Source organism: Otolemur garnettii, unplaced genomic scaffold, assembly GCF_000181295.1.
Source record: "Otolemur garnettii isolate 467f Iridium unplaced genomic scaffold, OtoGar3 scaffold00035, whole genome shotgun sequence".
NCBI classification, from domain to species: domain Eukaryota; kingdom Metazoa; phylum Chordata; class Mammalia; order Primates; family Galagidae; genus Otolemur; species Otolemur garnettii.
In genome coordinates this window covers 5,652,041-5,667,782 of record NW_003852430.1, presented here as the reverse complement: position 1 = coordinate 5,667,782, position 15,742 = coordinate 5,652,041, and the positions used below count along the sequence as shown (strand labels likewise).

The following is a 15,742-nucleotide window of genomic DNA, read 5'->3' as shown; positions in this document are numbered from 1 at the left end:
TGAACAACACTAGTTCTTCTTAATATGCAGTGGAGTTTTCAATTGTAACATACAGAATACTCTCTACAGCTTTATAGATACTTAACTTAACTGTCTCTGCCATTCTGTGTTCTTCTAATGAAAAGCACTCTGATATTAGATCCACTGGTATTTCAAAATAAACAAAAAATATTTTTTGACTGTGCTAAAGAGGTTTTTAAAAACACCCAAATAAATAATAAGCTGCTATCAAACTCTCCATTGCAACAGCACAGAAACCTTTTGTCTCTGGGGCTGACAACTGTCAAAGCTGGACTGTCCCCTCAACCGGCCCACTGAAGATGTATTAATACAGTCTGTTTAGCCTTATCCACACTCACCTTTAACATGACCCAAGATAAGTCAATCAACTCCACAATGAGAACTCCAAAATAGTTCCACGGATAGCAATATTTGTTCATTACTAATCCTTAGAAATTTCAGCCACCCAGTGGTTAGGGTACTGGCCACTTATACTGGGGCTGGCAGATCCAAACCCAGCCCAGGCCTGCTAAAACAACAATGACAACTTCAACAAAAAATAGCCAGGCATTGTGGCAGGGGCCTGTAGTCCCAGCTACTTAGGAGACTGAGGCAAGACAATCACTTAAGCCCAACAGTTGGAGGTTACTGTGAGTTGTGATGTCATAGCACTTTACCGAGGGAGATATGAGGGAGACACAGACTCTTGTCTTAAAAAAAAAAAAAAAAAGCACCATCAGTATCTGAACTGGTGTAACAGTTTTCAAACATAAACTAAATATTCTAATCAAAGTGAAGAAACAGCACATGTTCCTATTAATGAAATGCTAAAAGTTGGGAAAGCCTAAAATAAAATGGGAAGAACTTACAGAGCCCTGGGGACAAGCTAATCAAGAGCACCTGAATTCCAGTGCTTTAATTTCCAGTACCAGATGCCATATGCTGGTAATTACCAGCACCTGAAGAAGAGGGCAAACGTTCTCAGCTAGGAAAGTGAATGCAGTCTATCACAGGAATGGTTTTTCTGCCAAACCTCCTGCAATACTTTCTTACTCTATCTTCCATTAATCTTCACCAGCCATCAATCAAACTTTACATTCTATGGCTTATATCTCAAAACCTATAAAGCATAATGTTTTCCACACTCTATGCACTTCTACTACCCACATTCTGATAATCCCTCTAGGAATAGTACCTAGCCCCCCACTGAGAATCACTGAGCTAGAAAAACCAAAATAGTCTCACAGGAATTCCAAAGTTCTGCTCCCTTTAGAAACTGTATATGACCACTGTGGGATTTTAGAAACTGCATAAGACCACTGTGGGACATATAAATAAGAATATTAATTTTCTCTTTAATCTTCCAACTTTATCCATTCTTCTCCATCTTACTTTAATGAATATATTTATTTAATGCATCTCAAATGACCTGCAGAGTGAAAGACTATATTAATTAATTATAGCAAACAGTCAAGAAGCAACTAGAGTAATATTAAAAACCTTGATACTGGGTGGCACCCATAGTTCAGTGGGTAGGGCGCCGGCCACATACACTGAGGCTGGCAGGTTCGAACCCGGCCAAGGCCAGCTAAAACAACAATCACAACTGCAACAACAAAAAAATAAATAATAAATAGCCAGGCATTGTGGCGGGCACCTATAGTCCCAGCTACTTGGGAGGCTGAGGCAAAAGAATTGCTTAATCCCAAGAGTTTGAGGTTATTGTGAGCTATGATGCCACAGCACTCTACCAAGAGTGACACAGTAAGACTATCTCACAAAAAAAAAAAAGGGGGGGGGAGGGTTGCGCCTGTGGCTCAGTGAGTAGGGCACCAGCCCCATAGACCAAAGGTGGCAGGTTTGAATCCGGCCCCAGCCAAACTGCAACAAAAAATAGTCAGGCGTTGTGGTGGGCACCTGTAGTCCCAGCTACTTGGGAGGCTGAGGGAAGAGAATTTCCTAAGCCCAGGAGTTAGGTTGCTATGAGCTGTGATGCCACAGCACTCTACTGAGGGCAATAAAGTTAGACTGTCTCTAAAAAAAAAAAAAAAAGAAACATGATATTGACTTCCAACATACTTCTTAAAAACTATGCATATATTTCCCATAAACTCCTGTTTCCTAAAAACAAATGATTAATGCTAATCCCAACTAGACCATTTTAAAATAAAATGGTATGTTCAAACCCGCCACCTTCGGTATGTGGGGCCAGTGCCCTACCCACTGAGCCACAGGCCCCATCCCTTTTTTGTTTGTTTTGATCAAAGTCATAAAATATGTTCTCAGATTAAAGCAGAATTAAACCCAGTAATAGAAGAAGATTGGAAAACTTAAAAATATGTGGAAATTAAACAACATTCCTAATAATCAATCTAAGAAAATACTTTGAAATAAATGGAAAAGAAAACACAGCATACCAAAACTCACAGAATGCATGTAAAGCAACACTTACAGGGAAATTACAGCTATAAATGACTACATTAAATAAGAAAACACATCTCAAATCAATAACCTAAATTCCCATATTGGGAAAACATTAGAGCAAATTAAACCCAAAGCAAACAGAAAAAAGGAAATTATTTTAAAAGATTAATGGAAATTAATGAAATAGAGATTTTTTAAAAAGTCAACAAAATCAAAAGTTAGCTCTTTGAAATGATGCAAAAAACTAACAAACCTCTACAGAGATGATTAAAAAAAAGGAAAGACAACTCAAATTACTAAAATCAGAAATAAAATGGACATCATCACTAATCCTTTTATTTTCTTACAGAAATAAATAGGATTATAAGAAAATACTATGAACTGTATGCATCAACAATTTGGATGAAATGAACAAATTCCTAAAAAGACACAAATTACTGAAACTGAATCAAAAACTAATAGAAAAGTTTGAAAAGATTCATAACAGGTAAAGAAAATGAATCAGCAATTTTAAAATAATTCACAAAGAGAAGCCCAGTCCCAGGCAGACTCACTGATAAATTCAATCAAACATTTAAAAGCGAATTAACACCAATTTACAGCCTCTTCTAAAAACCTGAAGGGGAGGACACAGATGTAAAAATCCTCAACAGAATACTAGCAAACCAAATTCAGCAACACATAAAAAGGATTACAGGCTGAGCACAGTGGCTCATGCCTGTAATCCCAGCACTCTGGGAGACCAAGGAGGGGGATCCCTTGAGCTCAGGAGTTCAACACCAGTTCTGAGCAAGTGCAAAACCCTGTCTCCACGAAAAATGAGCTAGGTGTTCATTTTCATGTTCACAGTCGCAGCTACTCAGAGGCTGAGGCAGGAGGATCCCTTGAACGCCAGGTTGCTGTGTGCGAGGCTGATGCCATGGCACTCTAGCCTGGGCAACAGAGTGAGACTTTGTCTCATCTCAAAAAAAAAAAAAATTAAAATTAAAAATAAATAAGTCAAGGGCGGTGCCTGTGGCTCAAGGAGCAGGGCACCGGCCCCCCATACTGGGGATGGCAGGTTCAAGCCCAGCCTCGGCCAAAATTGAAAAAAAATAAATAAATAAAAAGAATTAAATATCATGACCAAGAAGGACTGATCCCAGGAATGCAAGTTTGGCTTAACATCCAAAAATCAATTAATGTAATGCATGTTAATATAAAAAAGGACAAAAACCAAATGATCATCTCAATTGGTGCAGGAAAAGCATTTGACAAAATCCAACATCCACTCATGATAAAAATGCTCAACTAGAATTAGAAGGAAATTTCCTCAACCTGATAAAGGACATCTACAAAACAATTCACGACTAACACCAAGCATCAGGGTGAATGACTGAATGTTTTCCCTCTAAGATCATGGTGTCTGCGATTGCCTCTTCTATTCAACATTGTAATGGAGATTCTAACTAGGGCAATCAGGCAAAAATAAAGAAATAAAAAGTGGGCGGCACCTGTGGCTCAAAGGAGTAGGGCGCTGGCCCCATATACCAAAGGTGGCAGGTTCAAACCAGGCCCCAGTCAGAAACTGCAAATAAATAAATAAATAAATAAGAAATAGAAAGCATTCAGATTGGAAAGTAAGGACTAAGATTATCTGTTTATAGGAGACATAATCTCGTAAGGAAGGAATCCGCTAGAAAACAATTAGAACTAAAAAACAAGTTCAGCAAGGTTGTAGGATACATGAAGCCATACATAAAAATCAACTGGATTTTTATATACTAACAGTGACCATTACAAAAATGAAAATGAAGAAAACAACCCCACTTACAATAATATTGAAGAATAAACTAGGTATAACTTTAACAAAATAAGGCAAGACTCTGTTGACAAATGATCTAAATAAAGACAAACATGTTCACAGATATGAATACTTAATAACTTGAAGAGGGCAATACTCCCTGAACTGATCTCCCAGACTCAATCCTGGCTGGCTTCTCAGTACAATTTGACAAATTGATCCCCAAATTCATAAGAAAGTGCAAGAAATCCAGAATAGACAAGACAGTCTTACAAAAAAGAAAACAAAGTTGAAAGTTAAATCATGCTTTATGATTTAAAATCTTTTTTCTTTCTGTGCCCTAGGCATGAAACAGCTCTGGCCATCAACCGAGACATCAAGCTAGGATGAACAAAGGGCTGTCAGTCTACTCTGCCCCCGACTGATATAAGAGTAACACCACCAATGAGGTGCCTCTTTGCCCATTACCAGGGGTTATGATTTAAAATCTTAACTACAAAGCTATAGTAAGCAATAAACAAGACCATGTAGTATTTGGCATAAGGACATACAAATCAATCCAATAAGAGTCCAGAAATAAATGCTTACGCTTAGAGTTAATTGACAAGAGTGCCAAGACAGTTCAATGAGGAAAGAATAGCTGTTTCCACAAATGGACAACTGGTTATCTACATATAAAAGAATGAAGTTGGACCCCTACTTCATACGATGGACAGAAATCAACTGAAAATAGACCACAGACGTAAATGTAAGAGCTAAAACTATAAAACCTTTAGAAAGAACTTTCTGAGTAAATGTGTATGACCTTACTTTATGCAAAGCCATCTTAGACTCACCACAAAAAATACAAGCAACAAAAGAAAAAATACATTAGACTTCATCTAAATCAAAAACCTTTGTATTACAAACAATACCACCAAGAAAATAAGAAGATAACCCTCAGGAGAAAAAATATTTGTAAATTATATATCTGATAATAATATTTACAAATTATGCATCTGGATATAATAACTTATATCCAGAATATATAAAGAATACTCAACAGTGGGTGGCACCTGTGGCTCAGTGAATAGGGTGCTGGTCCCATATACCGTGGGTGGTGGGTTTGAACCCACCCCGGCCAAACTGCAACAAAAAATAGCCAGGCATTGTGGTGGGCGCCTATACTCCCAGCTACTTGGGAGGCTGAGGCAAGAGAATCACCTAGGCCCGAGGGCTGAAAGATTACTGTGAGCTGTGACGCCACAGCACTCTACTGAGGGCAACAAAGTGAGACTCTGTCTCTAACAAAAAAAAATATACTCAACAGTAAAAAAAACCAAATAACTCAATTACAAACTAAACAATGGATTAGAACAGCCATTTCTCTACAGAACATACACAAATGACCAATAAACATGAAAAAATGTTCAGCATCATTAGAAATCAAATCAAAATCGAATGACACACTACTTCAAACCCACTAAGATGGCTATAGTTTCAGAAAGATAACAATTGTCATTAAGGATGTGAAGAAATAGGAATCCTCATATATTGCTGGTAAGAAATACGTATAATGCAGCCACTCTGGAAAACATTTTAACAGCTTTTCAAAAGTTTAATCACACTGAGGCGGGAGGACTGCTTGAGGCCAGAAGTTCAAGATCAACCTAAGCATGAGTAAGATCCCCATTCCTACGAAAAACAGAAAAATTAGTATGGTGTGGTGGTACACACACATAGTCCCAGCTACTTGAGAGGTTGAGACAAGGGGACTGCTTGAGTCCACGAGTCTGAGGTTATAGTGAGCTATGATGATACCACTGCACTCTAGCCCAGGTGACAGGGCAAGATATTGTCTCAAAAAAAAAAAAAAAATGTAATCACAGAATTACCCTATGACCTAGCAATTCCATTCCTAGGTATATACTGGAAAAGAAATGAAAGTATATCCACACTAAAACCTGGACATGACTACTCACTGCAGCACTATTCAAAATAGTCAAAACGTGGAAACAAATGTCCATCAAATGCAAAATAAACATCTAGCAATTTTTAAAAAATGAAATACTGTTCCATTCTACAGCATGTGTGAAACTTGAGAACACTATGCTGAGTAAAAGAAGTCAGTCACAAAATATCACATACTATACAATTCCATTTTTAAGAAATGCCCAGAATAGGCAAATCCAGAGACAGAAAGCAGGTTAGCGGTTACCAAAGATGGAACCTTTGTATGGAGTATAATTTTTAGGGTGATGAAAATGTTTTAAAATTAGACAGTCATGTTGGTTGGACAACTCTGTAATCATACTAAAAACCAATAAATAATTCCAGCAAAAGAGTAAATTTCAGTATTTGTGAATTCAACAAATCTCAAGAAAAATATTATATATTACAATATGTTGAAACCTTCTAGAATAAAGAATAGACCTTCTCAAGGACACTTTTCTCCATGACCTAATAAAAATCAGTAATTTCAACAACAGCAAAAATAAGCTATTTAAGATAGGACAGGGTAAATCAACTGTAACTGATAAAAGCAAAACTGGACTTCACTAAGGACCAAAACCAAAAGCAAAGTGGAAGATGCAATGGATTCTGGTCAAATGGTCCTGCACATGACATTTCCCTATGCCTAGGTAGATGTTCTTAGAAACCTCACTGGGCTCTCATAAGTAGTAAATGAGAGAAACTATAGATAGCACCCACCTAGCACATAATAAGGACACTCAATGTCTAGCAGACGTTTGGTCACTTCCCTTCCTGCAGTCTCTTTCTACCAACTCATACAGCCCCCAGTGTTCCTTGTCACAGCGGGTATGTCCTCCACTTGTCAGACAGGACAATGTCTTTTACCTACTGCAACTTCTACTTTATTTTATTTAGCCCCACCCACCCATTCCAACACCAAAATAAAGTCTCAACCAGTACTTTTACATCCGACTTCTCTAATCTACCAAAACAGAACTTTTCTACCTAGGCACAGAATCTACCTAGGACATAAATTCTACTTCCACTCCCAACACTTATCTCTGCTAAATATATCCCACATATTTCTTCCATTTTATATAATTACAATATGTAAATAGTTCAGATTTGTCTCCGAAACTATATTTTAAAACTAATCAAACAAATCTTACTGACAACTAACTTTTAAAATAAAGTGGCTCGGCGCCTGTGGCTCAAGTGGCTAAGGCGCCAGCCATGTACACCCAAGGTTCGAATCCAGCCCAGGCCCGCCAAACAACAATGACGGCTGCAACCAAAAAATAGCCAGGCGTTGTGGTGGGCGCCTGTGGTCCCAGCTACTTGGGAGGTTGAGGCAGGAGACTCGCTTGAGCCCAGGAGTTGGAGGTTGCTGTGAGCTGTGATGCCATGGCACTCTACCCAGGGGGAAAGCTTGAGGCTCTGTCTCAAAAAAATAAAAAATAAAAAATAAAGTATCGGCTCAGTGCCCATAGCTCAGTGAGTAAGGTACCAGCCACATACACGGAGGCTGGTGGGTTGGAGCCTGGCCTGGGCCTGCTACCACAATGACATCTGCAAACAAAAAAAATAGCCAGCTACTGTGGCGGGAGCCTATAGCCTCTGAGTGTAAGCCCAAGAGTTTGAGGTTGCTGTGAGCTTGACACCACCGCACTCTACCAAGGATGACACAGTGAAACTCTGTCTCAAAAAATAAATAAATAAATAAATAAATAAAGTATCATCTTCTCTAAACTTGCGTGCTGCTGATGAGTAACTATCACTTGTCTGGTTTTTTTGATACGTTATTAGCTTTAAAATTTTGACCTATAATAAACTAAAACATTCTTTACTTTAATAAGCCACATATTTCATAGAACAACTAAAGATAAGGCTTTGCTACTAAAAGACCCCTTTTCCTCTAGACACAAAGGAGGAAAGAAAGGTCCATTGTTGTACAAAGCTATTAGCTACTGTGGGAACTTAGGAAGAGAATGTAAAGGAAATGAACTCCACCCATTACTACCAACACTTAAGGTTAATGCGGAGGGATAAATGGTGAAAACAGTTAGAAATAACTATAAAATATACTTACAGCCTCAAACTCCAAATGACTATCCTTTAGGAAATCTTGAATTTTGTCCTTAGGTAAAATACTGAATCGAAATCTAAGGAGATCCATTTCTTGTTGAATGAACCAGCGTCTGAGATCTTCACTGAAATGGAGATAAGGAAATCACGCATACAAATTAAAGAGACAATAATAAGTATGTGCAAGAAGTTTTTTTGTTTTGTTTTGTTTTTTGAGACAGAATCTCATTTTGTCACCCTCAGTAGAGTGCTCATGGCATCACAGCTCACAGTAACCTCAAACTCTTGGGCTCAAGCAATTCTCTTGCTTCAGCCTCCCAAGTAGCTGGGACTACAGGGACCCACAACACCACCTGGCTATTTTTGGAGATGAGGATCTCACTCTGGCTCAGGCAGGTCTTGAACCTGTGAGCTCAGGCAATCCATCCACCTCGGCCTCCCAGAACACTAGGATAACAGGCGTGAGCCAAGATGCCCAGCCCTCCAAGAAGTTTTAATAAAGCAATATTCAACATAAGCAAGATGCCAGCAGAGCGCAGTTAAAAGCATACAAGTTCTCTATTATGATTAGGAGAATATAAATACCACATACCACAACCATGAGGGATGTGGTGAATTTGAGGTAGAGGGGTGTTATAAAATTTAAAGTATTAAATATAGAATGCTCCCAGCCTAGCTGCATTACTACTGAATAACATAAAAGAAATTAGTTCATTGCATTTAATGTAACTGCAATAGTCACTTATATTAGAAAATAGGACACTCCTTTAGCCTGAGGTAGTTTCATCAAAGCCAAATTATCCAAAGGTAACTTTATGTTTGAATTGATTATGATCAGATAACTTCTGCAAAGGAAACTTTGCCTACAGCTTTATAGTTTATAAATTTGCAAAAGTGTAGTATGTATATATATACCACAACATTTAAAATCCATAAAACTACATTAATTTGTAAGATAGCTATATAATGGACATTGTTGATATTTAATAAAATAATTACTGCATGTAAAATATGATTTCATTTTTTTGAAGTGACTTTCACAGATTGTGAGCAATTCAATTCCTATGATAAACTACATATGCTATTTTACAAAATAAAAACCCTAGGACCAAAGCTGGTGAGTAATTTCTTAACTCTTATCTTGGGATAGTAAGTAATTCAAGAGTCTTAATAGCATAAGCCTTGTATTAAAAGGAAACAGAAACAACTATATTATTTGGCCAAAATTAATATGGGCAGAAAAAACAAGGTTTAAACCAAAAAAAGCAACTACCTCCTTCTTCCTCTGGATGGCACTATTGACCTACCAGAACCCAAGACCAACCAAAACTATCTTCACTCTAATAGGCCAGTACATTTCAAACTCTAAAATCCTGTACCAAATTCAATATGGGTTTAATTCATTGTTTCCTAAAAATATTACCCACTTTTTTCCAGGAATGTATCAAAAGGCCTTCATCCTAATAAAATTCCATCCAATTTTAAATCCCAAGTGAAAAGCCTCTCCATAGTTAAACAGTGTTTCATTAGACAAAATTTTGCAATAAATTTTTTCAGTATTTTTTCAGTAAACTTTCAAACAGTTCACTTCAATAGTATTCAATCCATGATCAAGTGGTTCCTGATGATATTCTGAGTTTTCCTACATTTTAGCATAACATACCAACTTTCCACGTACTAACATATAATCCAGATTTGACTGAACATATAAATGGATACTCACGATTGGCAATAAGCAAGGCGCACAATAAAATGAGAAATATGATCTTTTCTTCGTGGTTCATATTCATCTTCTAAGTTTTCCTTAAAAATAATGACACATGAATAAAATAAATGCAGTAGAATGATAACAGGGATAAAGAAATACTGAATCCACTTAAGCCAATGGTAAAGTTTAAAAAACACACTTCTTAATACACTTTCCAGGACAATTATCATTTTATTTAAGATATCAATCAAGTAAAACTAAGCAGTGAGCTCGGCTCAACAAACCCCCCCTGGATTTGGACCCCACTATATTCTTCCTACCAAACCCTCTTTCCTCACTTTCTTATCCAGCCTATGTCCAGGATACTCACCACTTCAATCACTTCTCACATCAACTCTCAGCTCCTCTAACTTGAACTATTTGGCAAAACTACACAGTCTCACTCCATTGTCCAAGGTAGAGCGCTGTGCTGTCATAGCTCACAGCAACCTAAAACTCCTGGGTTTAAGCGATCCTCTTGCCTCAGCCTCCCACTACAATGCCCAGGTAGTGTTTTCATTTTTAGTAAAGACAGTTTCTTGCTCTTGCTTAGGCTGGTATTAAACTCCTGAGCTCAGGCAATCCACCCGCCTCAGCCTCGCAGTGTGGTAGGATTACAGGCATGAGCCACCATGCTTGGCAAAACCTGTATTTTTAAATTAATCTATGGCTACATTCTGCAGTCCTATTCCCAAAATGCTAAGAACCTCTAGCCAAAAAAATATCAATTATGGGAATTTGGAATATAAAAATTCATGGCCTATAATCTTGGCTGGCCCCTTACCAATGCCATGTAACATTTATTTAAGTCCAAAATAGTACCTACTATATATCAGGCACCATTCTAAGCATTTTTAACACATTAACATTATAACTCACTTAATCCCTCTTTCAAAAGCCTATGAGGGAGACACTACTGTTTCTTTACCTCAAAGGTGACGGCACAGACAGATTATATAACTTGAGCAGAGTCACAAACCTTGCCCAAGGTAAACAGCAGGATTGGGACCTGACATGTAAGTATCTCCCCCTTACTTCTTAGAAAATCCTCCACCTTCAGCTGCTCCAAGGCCCCTATGTAGCACCTTTCTGTCTCTCAACAGATGACTTCAGCTCCTTTACAAATAAATAAAGGTCACTAGGCAGACTCCCTGGACCCCACAAGTTGCATTGATTCCCCTGCATCTCTGTGAACAAAGCATCTCTCCTTCCTCATACATTAAGCTAATCCCTGCACCAAACCCTCCAACCCATTTGCTCTTGCCTCTTAAGGACCTTGATTTATCAAATGTTCACTCAAAGTAGCTTCAGCCTCCCCACTTCTTCTTTCTAGTCTAGCTCTTTTGTTCAGCTTATAAACATATTTATCTCCTTTCATATTTAGTAGAGAGAGAGAGAGATGATAGACAGATACACACACACACACACACACACAAATATATACATCTTCTCTTTTCCCTAAAACATCCTCAATACTGCCCTATTTCTCCTCTGCCTTTTCGGCTAAATATCTTACAAGAATACATATTCCATATCCACCTCTCCACACTCCTCCTGTAACACTGTCAATTGTTCTGACTTCTGCTGTGGCTATAATGGCCCATCCAACTCCCAGATCCAATGGAGACCGTACACCTCATCTTACATCATCTGTCTTAAGCTTCTAAAACTATTGAGGTTAATAGCAGCACCACAGAAACAAAATGCTTGCATTCAAGTCTTGGCTCCACCATTTATCATCTATGAGCCCAAACAAAATCTGGTACACAGTAAGCATAATATAAATGTCCACTGCTGTTATTCCCTATTATTATATTATTAATATCATGATCATTATCACCGAAACTCCAGCCTTCCTTGGCTTCTATGTACTGCTATCCTGCTTCATGTCCTACTATTCAGAAAGATCCTTCTCAAAGTCCTTCCCAGCCTCCTCCAATTCTATTTCACCTTAACACAAGATCTTGTCCTCCGTTATCTTTCCTTCTCACGCAAATATTTCCCTAGGGTGCTCTCACCTACTCCTGATGACTTCAACTTTGCCCTACATCTACACTCCAACTATGGATGTCTTCCAAATCCACATCTATAAAAAAATAAAAAAATAAATAAAATAAATCCACATCTATACATCCAAATGTCCACAGACATCTCCACAGGCATCTCAAATTCACGTCAAGAACTAAGCTTTACATCCTAAGACTTGCTTCTCCTCCCATATATCACATCTCAAAATATCACCACCATCCACCTAATTGCCCTAAATAGGAATCTGGGTGTCATTCACATAACTGTTCTCTCTTCTCTCTCTCTGCATGCAGAGAGTAAAACTTTTGATTCTACCTTCTTATTATCTCTTCAATGGGTCCCCATCTCCCATTTAATTCAGACTTTCATTTCCAGCAGCGGTTCTCAACCTGTGCGTCGCAACCCACAGGAACTGTATTAAAGGGCTGCAGCATCGGGAAGGTTGAGAACCACTGATTTCCAGGCTCCTAACTGGTTTCCGTTCTATCAGATGTGACCCTGTCGATCTGCTATTGGCAGTCATCTTCTTAAAATAAAAATCTAACCACATTTGTCAAGATGCATGTCCAGCACTACCTCCTCTGGAAAGCCTTCCCAACGCTCCCCTGTCTGGGCTAGGTAATTATACTTGCTTCCCGGAGCACACATCTAGTGACAGCATTCAGCATCACATATTGCACAGGAGACACCTGGCAATGTTTGGAGATGCCCAATGGGCAGGAGCCAGGGATGCTACTGAGCAGCCTACAATGCACAGGACAGTTCTTGCCGTAAGAATTATTAGGCCACAAATGATGACAGTCCCAAGGAGAAACCCTGCCAGATTATACTCACCTGACTACATGTCAATCACCCCTAAGAGACGCAGATACAGGTACCTTCAGGCAGAGTCCACATTAGTCTTTATAAAAACCTTGTGCCTCACAAAAGACATTTCTTATGACTGACACTCAGTACATGAGCATACACAAACCGAAAGAACTTTGCTTTTTCTTTTTTACTTACTCTGTAGGAAAACTTGAGCTTTCGAAGCTCAGCTTCTAACTTACTCTGGTATTGCTCAGTTCCTTTCACATAGCTCACACCAAGATGTTCGACTGATTTTAGCACTAAAAACAAGAAAGAGAAAAAAAGGATAATGCAGGATAATGTTAAAAAGTGAAATCTAAGACAAAAATCTATGGATAGCAGTTCCTTAATTACTTACAGAATATGACAAGTTACAACCATCTTATTGTCTGCAAGTATATTATACACAAAGTACACATGCTTGTAACAGGATAACGTCCATCTATGTACAGAAAATATCCATGTCCCACAGCATGATATAATACTCAGGATTCTCAATCAGGAAAAGAGGGACAAATGGTGGATAATCAGTGCTGTGCTGAGCTACCACTGCTAAGGAATGGAAAAGTGTGTCAGTATGAAAAAAAAACTAAGCTCACCTTCATATAGAGCAGTCTGCTTCATTTATTCACAACAGCCTCATCAGAAAATTAAAAAAAAAAAAAAAAAAAAAACCACCCCTTCCTTTCCTAAAAAGGAGAGAACACAACAGTGAAGAAACCGGGCCATGCAATCAGCCAAATGAACTATCCTGAACAGCTGTTATATAAGGTCCAGAGCTTCCTAAAGCCCCTTATCAGTCCTTCCTCAGATGAATTCTTCTTTTAAGCCATTTCTACATTCAAGAATGAAAAATTTGCCTCCTGAGTACAAACCAATGTCCCAAAGGTACCTGCTTATTATGGTATCAAAACCAAAGTAATTATCTTCCTCTCATTCCCAGTCCTCTTCCTGGTGCCCCATGTCCATTAGCAGAGTTTTTATCCACCAGATCATCTAAGTCGGAACTTCAGCCACCCCAAACACTCGCCAAATCCTATCAATGACCTTTTCAGCATCCCTTAAATCTTTCCCTTCCTATCATTCCTATTGTCACTAGCTTAGTTCAGGTCCATATCAATTTACCTCTTAAGTTCCAAACCCAAGGATACTTTTCAAACATCATCTTAATCCTCACGAAGCATGTGACACTGCTAAGCTTTCTTAAACCATTTTCTCCCTTGGTTTCGCTTTCATATGACAAACAGGGACTAAGTACTCCCTCTCTGTATTAGCAGTTCTTACCTTTCCCTCTAAGAATGATTAACAGTATCTCACTTTTTCTGATTTTCCTACAAGGATATGCTAGAACGTAAGTTTTGAAGATAGCACTAGCATTATGTTTCAGTTCCGATCTAGCTCATTCTTTTTCCCAGCAACACAATAAAGGAAGCAGGCCCCCAGGACAGTGCCCAAACCCTTCTTAGTTCCCATTATTAAGTATACCATTAGCATGGCCAAAATGCCCTTGGTTATCCAAACGTTTTCATTCACCCTGAACACTGATTTCACTGTTCTCCCAAACATGACATTCTCTTTCACGCCTCCAAGACTGTGTAAAGGCTATCATCTCAGCTTGGAAAAACCCTTCACTTCTCTGTTGGAAAATTTCTACTCATCCTTCAAGGTCCAGATCGTATTACAACTTCTCTAAATTTTCCTTAATCAGACTAAGTCAGTCACTCCAACGTCTGTTTCTTTTTTTTTTTTTTTTTTGTAGAGACAGAGTCTCACTTTGTCACCCTGGGTGCCGTGGTATCACACAGTTCACAGCAACCTCCAACTCCTGGGCTTAAGCGATTCTCTTGCCTCAGCCTCCCAAATAGCTGGGACTACAGGCGCCCACCCCAACGCCCAGCTATTTTTTGGTTGCAGTTCTGCCGTGGCCTGGTTTGAACCGGCCACCCACGGTATATGGGGGCGGCGCCCTACTCACTGAGCCACAGGCGCCGCCCCCCCCCACTTCTGTTTCAACAACACTACTATTTACTTCTACTAGAGCAGTTAAAATACGAATTATAACTATTATTTTGGAAGTCTGTCTCTATGTACTAGAATACAGTTTCAACGAAGATAACATATTATTCTTTCCCACTTAGAACATAGCTGCACTCAATAAATGTTCATTGTATGGTAAATAAATGAATGAATACTAAATTCTCAAGAGCAAATCCTCAATAAATATTTGTTGAATGGATCTCTGAATGAAAGAAATAAATTACTTCCATTCATTCTCACAAGGATAAATGCATTCTGAATATATTCAAGAATATATGCATTCTGGGCAGCGCCTGTGGCTCAAAGGAGTAGGGCGCTGGCCTCATACGCCGGAGGTGGTGGGTTCAAACCCAGCCCCGGCCAAAAGCTGCAAAAAAAAAAAAAAAAAAAAAGAATATATACATTCTAATTTAAATATCACTTACATTTAAGTCTATCAATAGCGAAGTTTTCAAACTCTGTCAAAGATATGTTTTCAGAAGGTGGTTCCAAGTAAAACTGAAGGCAATGAGGGTAGGAAGTATTTTTCTGGTCACCTGCCAATCTCAGCTTTCTCCTCTTTCCTCCAGAAAACTGCATCTTGGTTACCTTAGAGGAAGGCACATAGAAAGGTTAAAATGATGAAAAATAAAGTTGAAAAGAAACCAGAAAAGGAAATAATTCCTCACACATAGAAAATAATATTGACGTTAACAAAATGTTAGGCTCGGCGCCTATAGCTCAACCGGCTAAGGCGCCAGTCACATACACCTAAGGTTGCGGTTCGAATCCCCAGCCCGGACCCGCCAAACAACAATAACTGCTGCAACCAAAAAATAGCCGGGCGTTGTGGCGGG

At 38.7% G+C, this 15,742-nt stretch overlaps 1 protein-coding gene and 1 pseudogene across 2 annotated transcripts in view; both read right to left on the bottom strand.

Annotated features, from left to right (window-relative positions):
* Positions 1 to 15,742, bottom strand: part of PRIM2 (DNA primase subunit 2) — a 286,830-nt gene that overhangs the window by 270,294 nt on the left and 794 nt on the right. For both annotated transcript variants that reach the window (XM_023513161.1, XM_003789669.3), the window contains exons 2-5: positions 15,332 to 15,494; positions 13,026 to 13,129; positions 9,969 to 10,048; positions 8,250 to 8,370 (exon numbers count right to left, since the gene is read on the bottom strand). In XM_023513161.1, coding sequence (XP_023368929.1) covers positions 8,250 to 8,370; positions 9,969 to 10,048; positions 13,026 to 13,129; positions 15,332 to 15,485 — 459 coding nt within the window. In that variant the 5' untranslated portion in view covers positions 15,486 to 15,494. The remainder of the gene's footprint in view (positions 1 to 8,249; positions 8,371 to 9,968; positions 10,049 to 13,025; positions 13,130 to 15,331; positions 15,495 to 15,742) is intronic.
* LOC111725283 lies at positions 4,539 to 4,683 on the bottom strand (annotated as a pseudogene).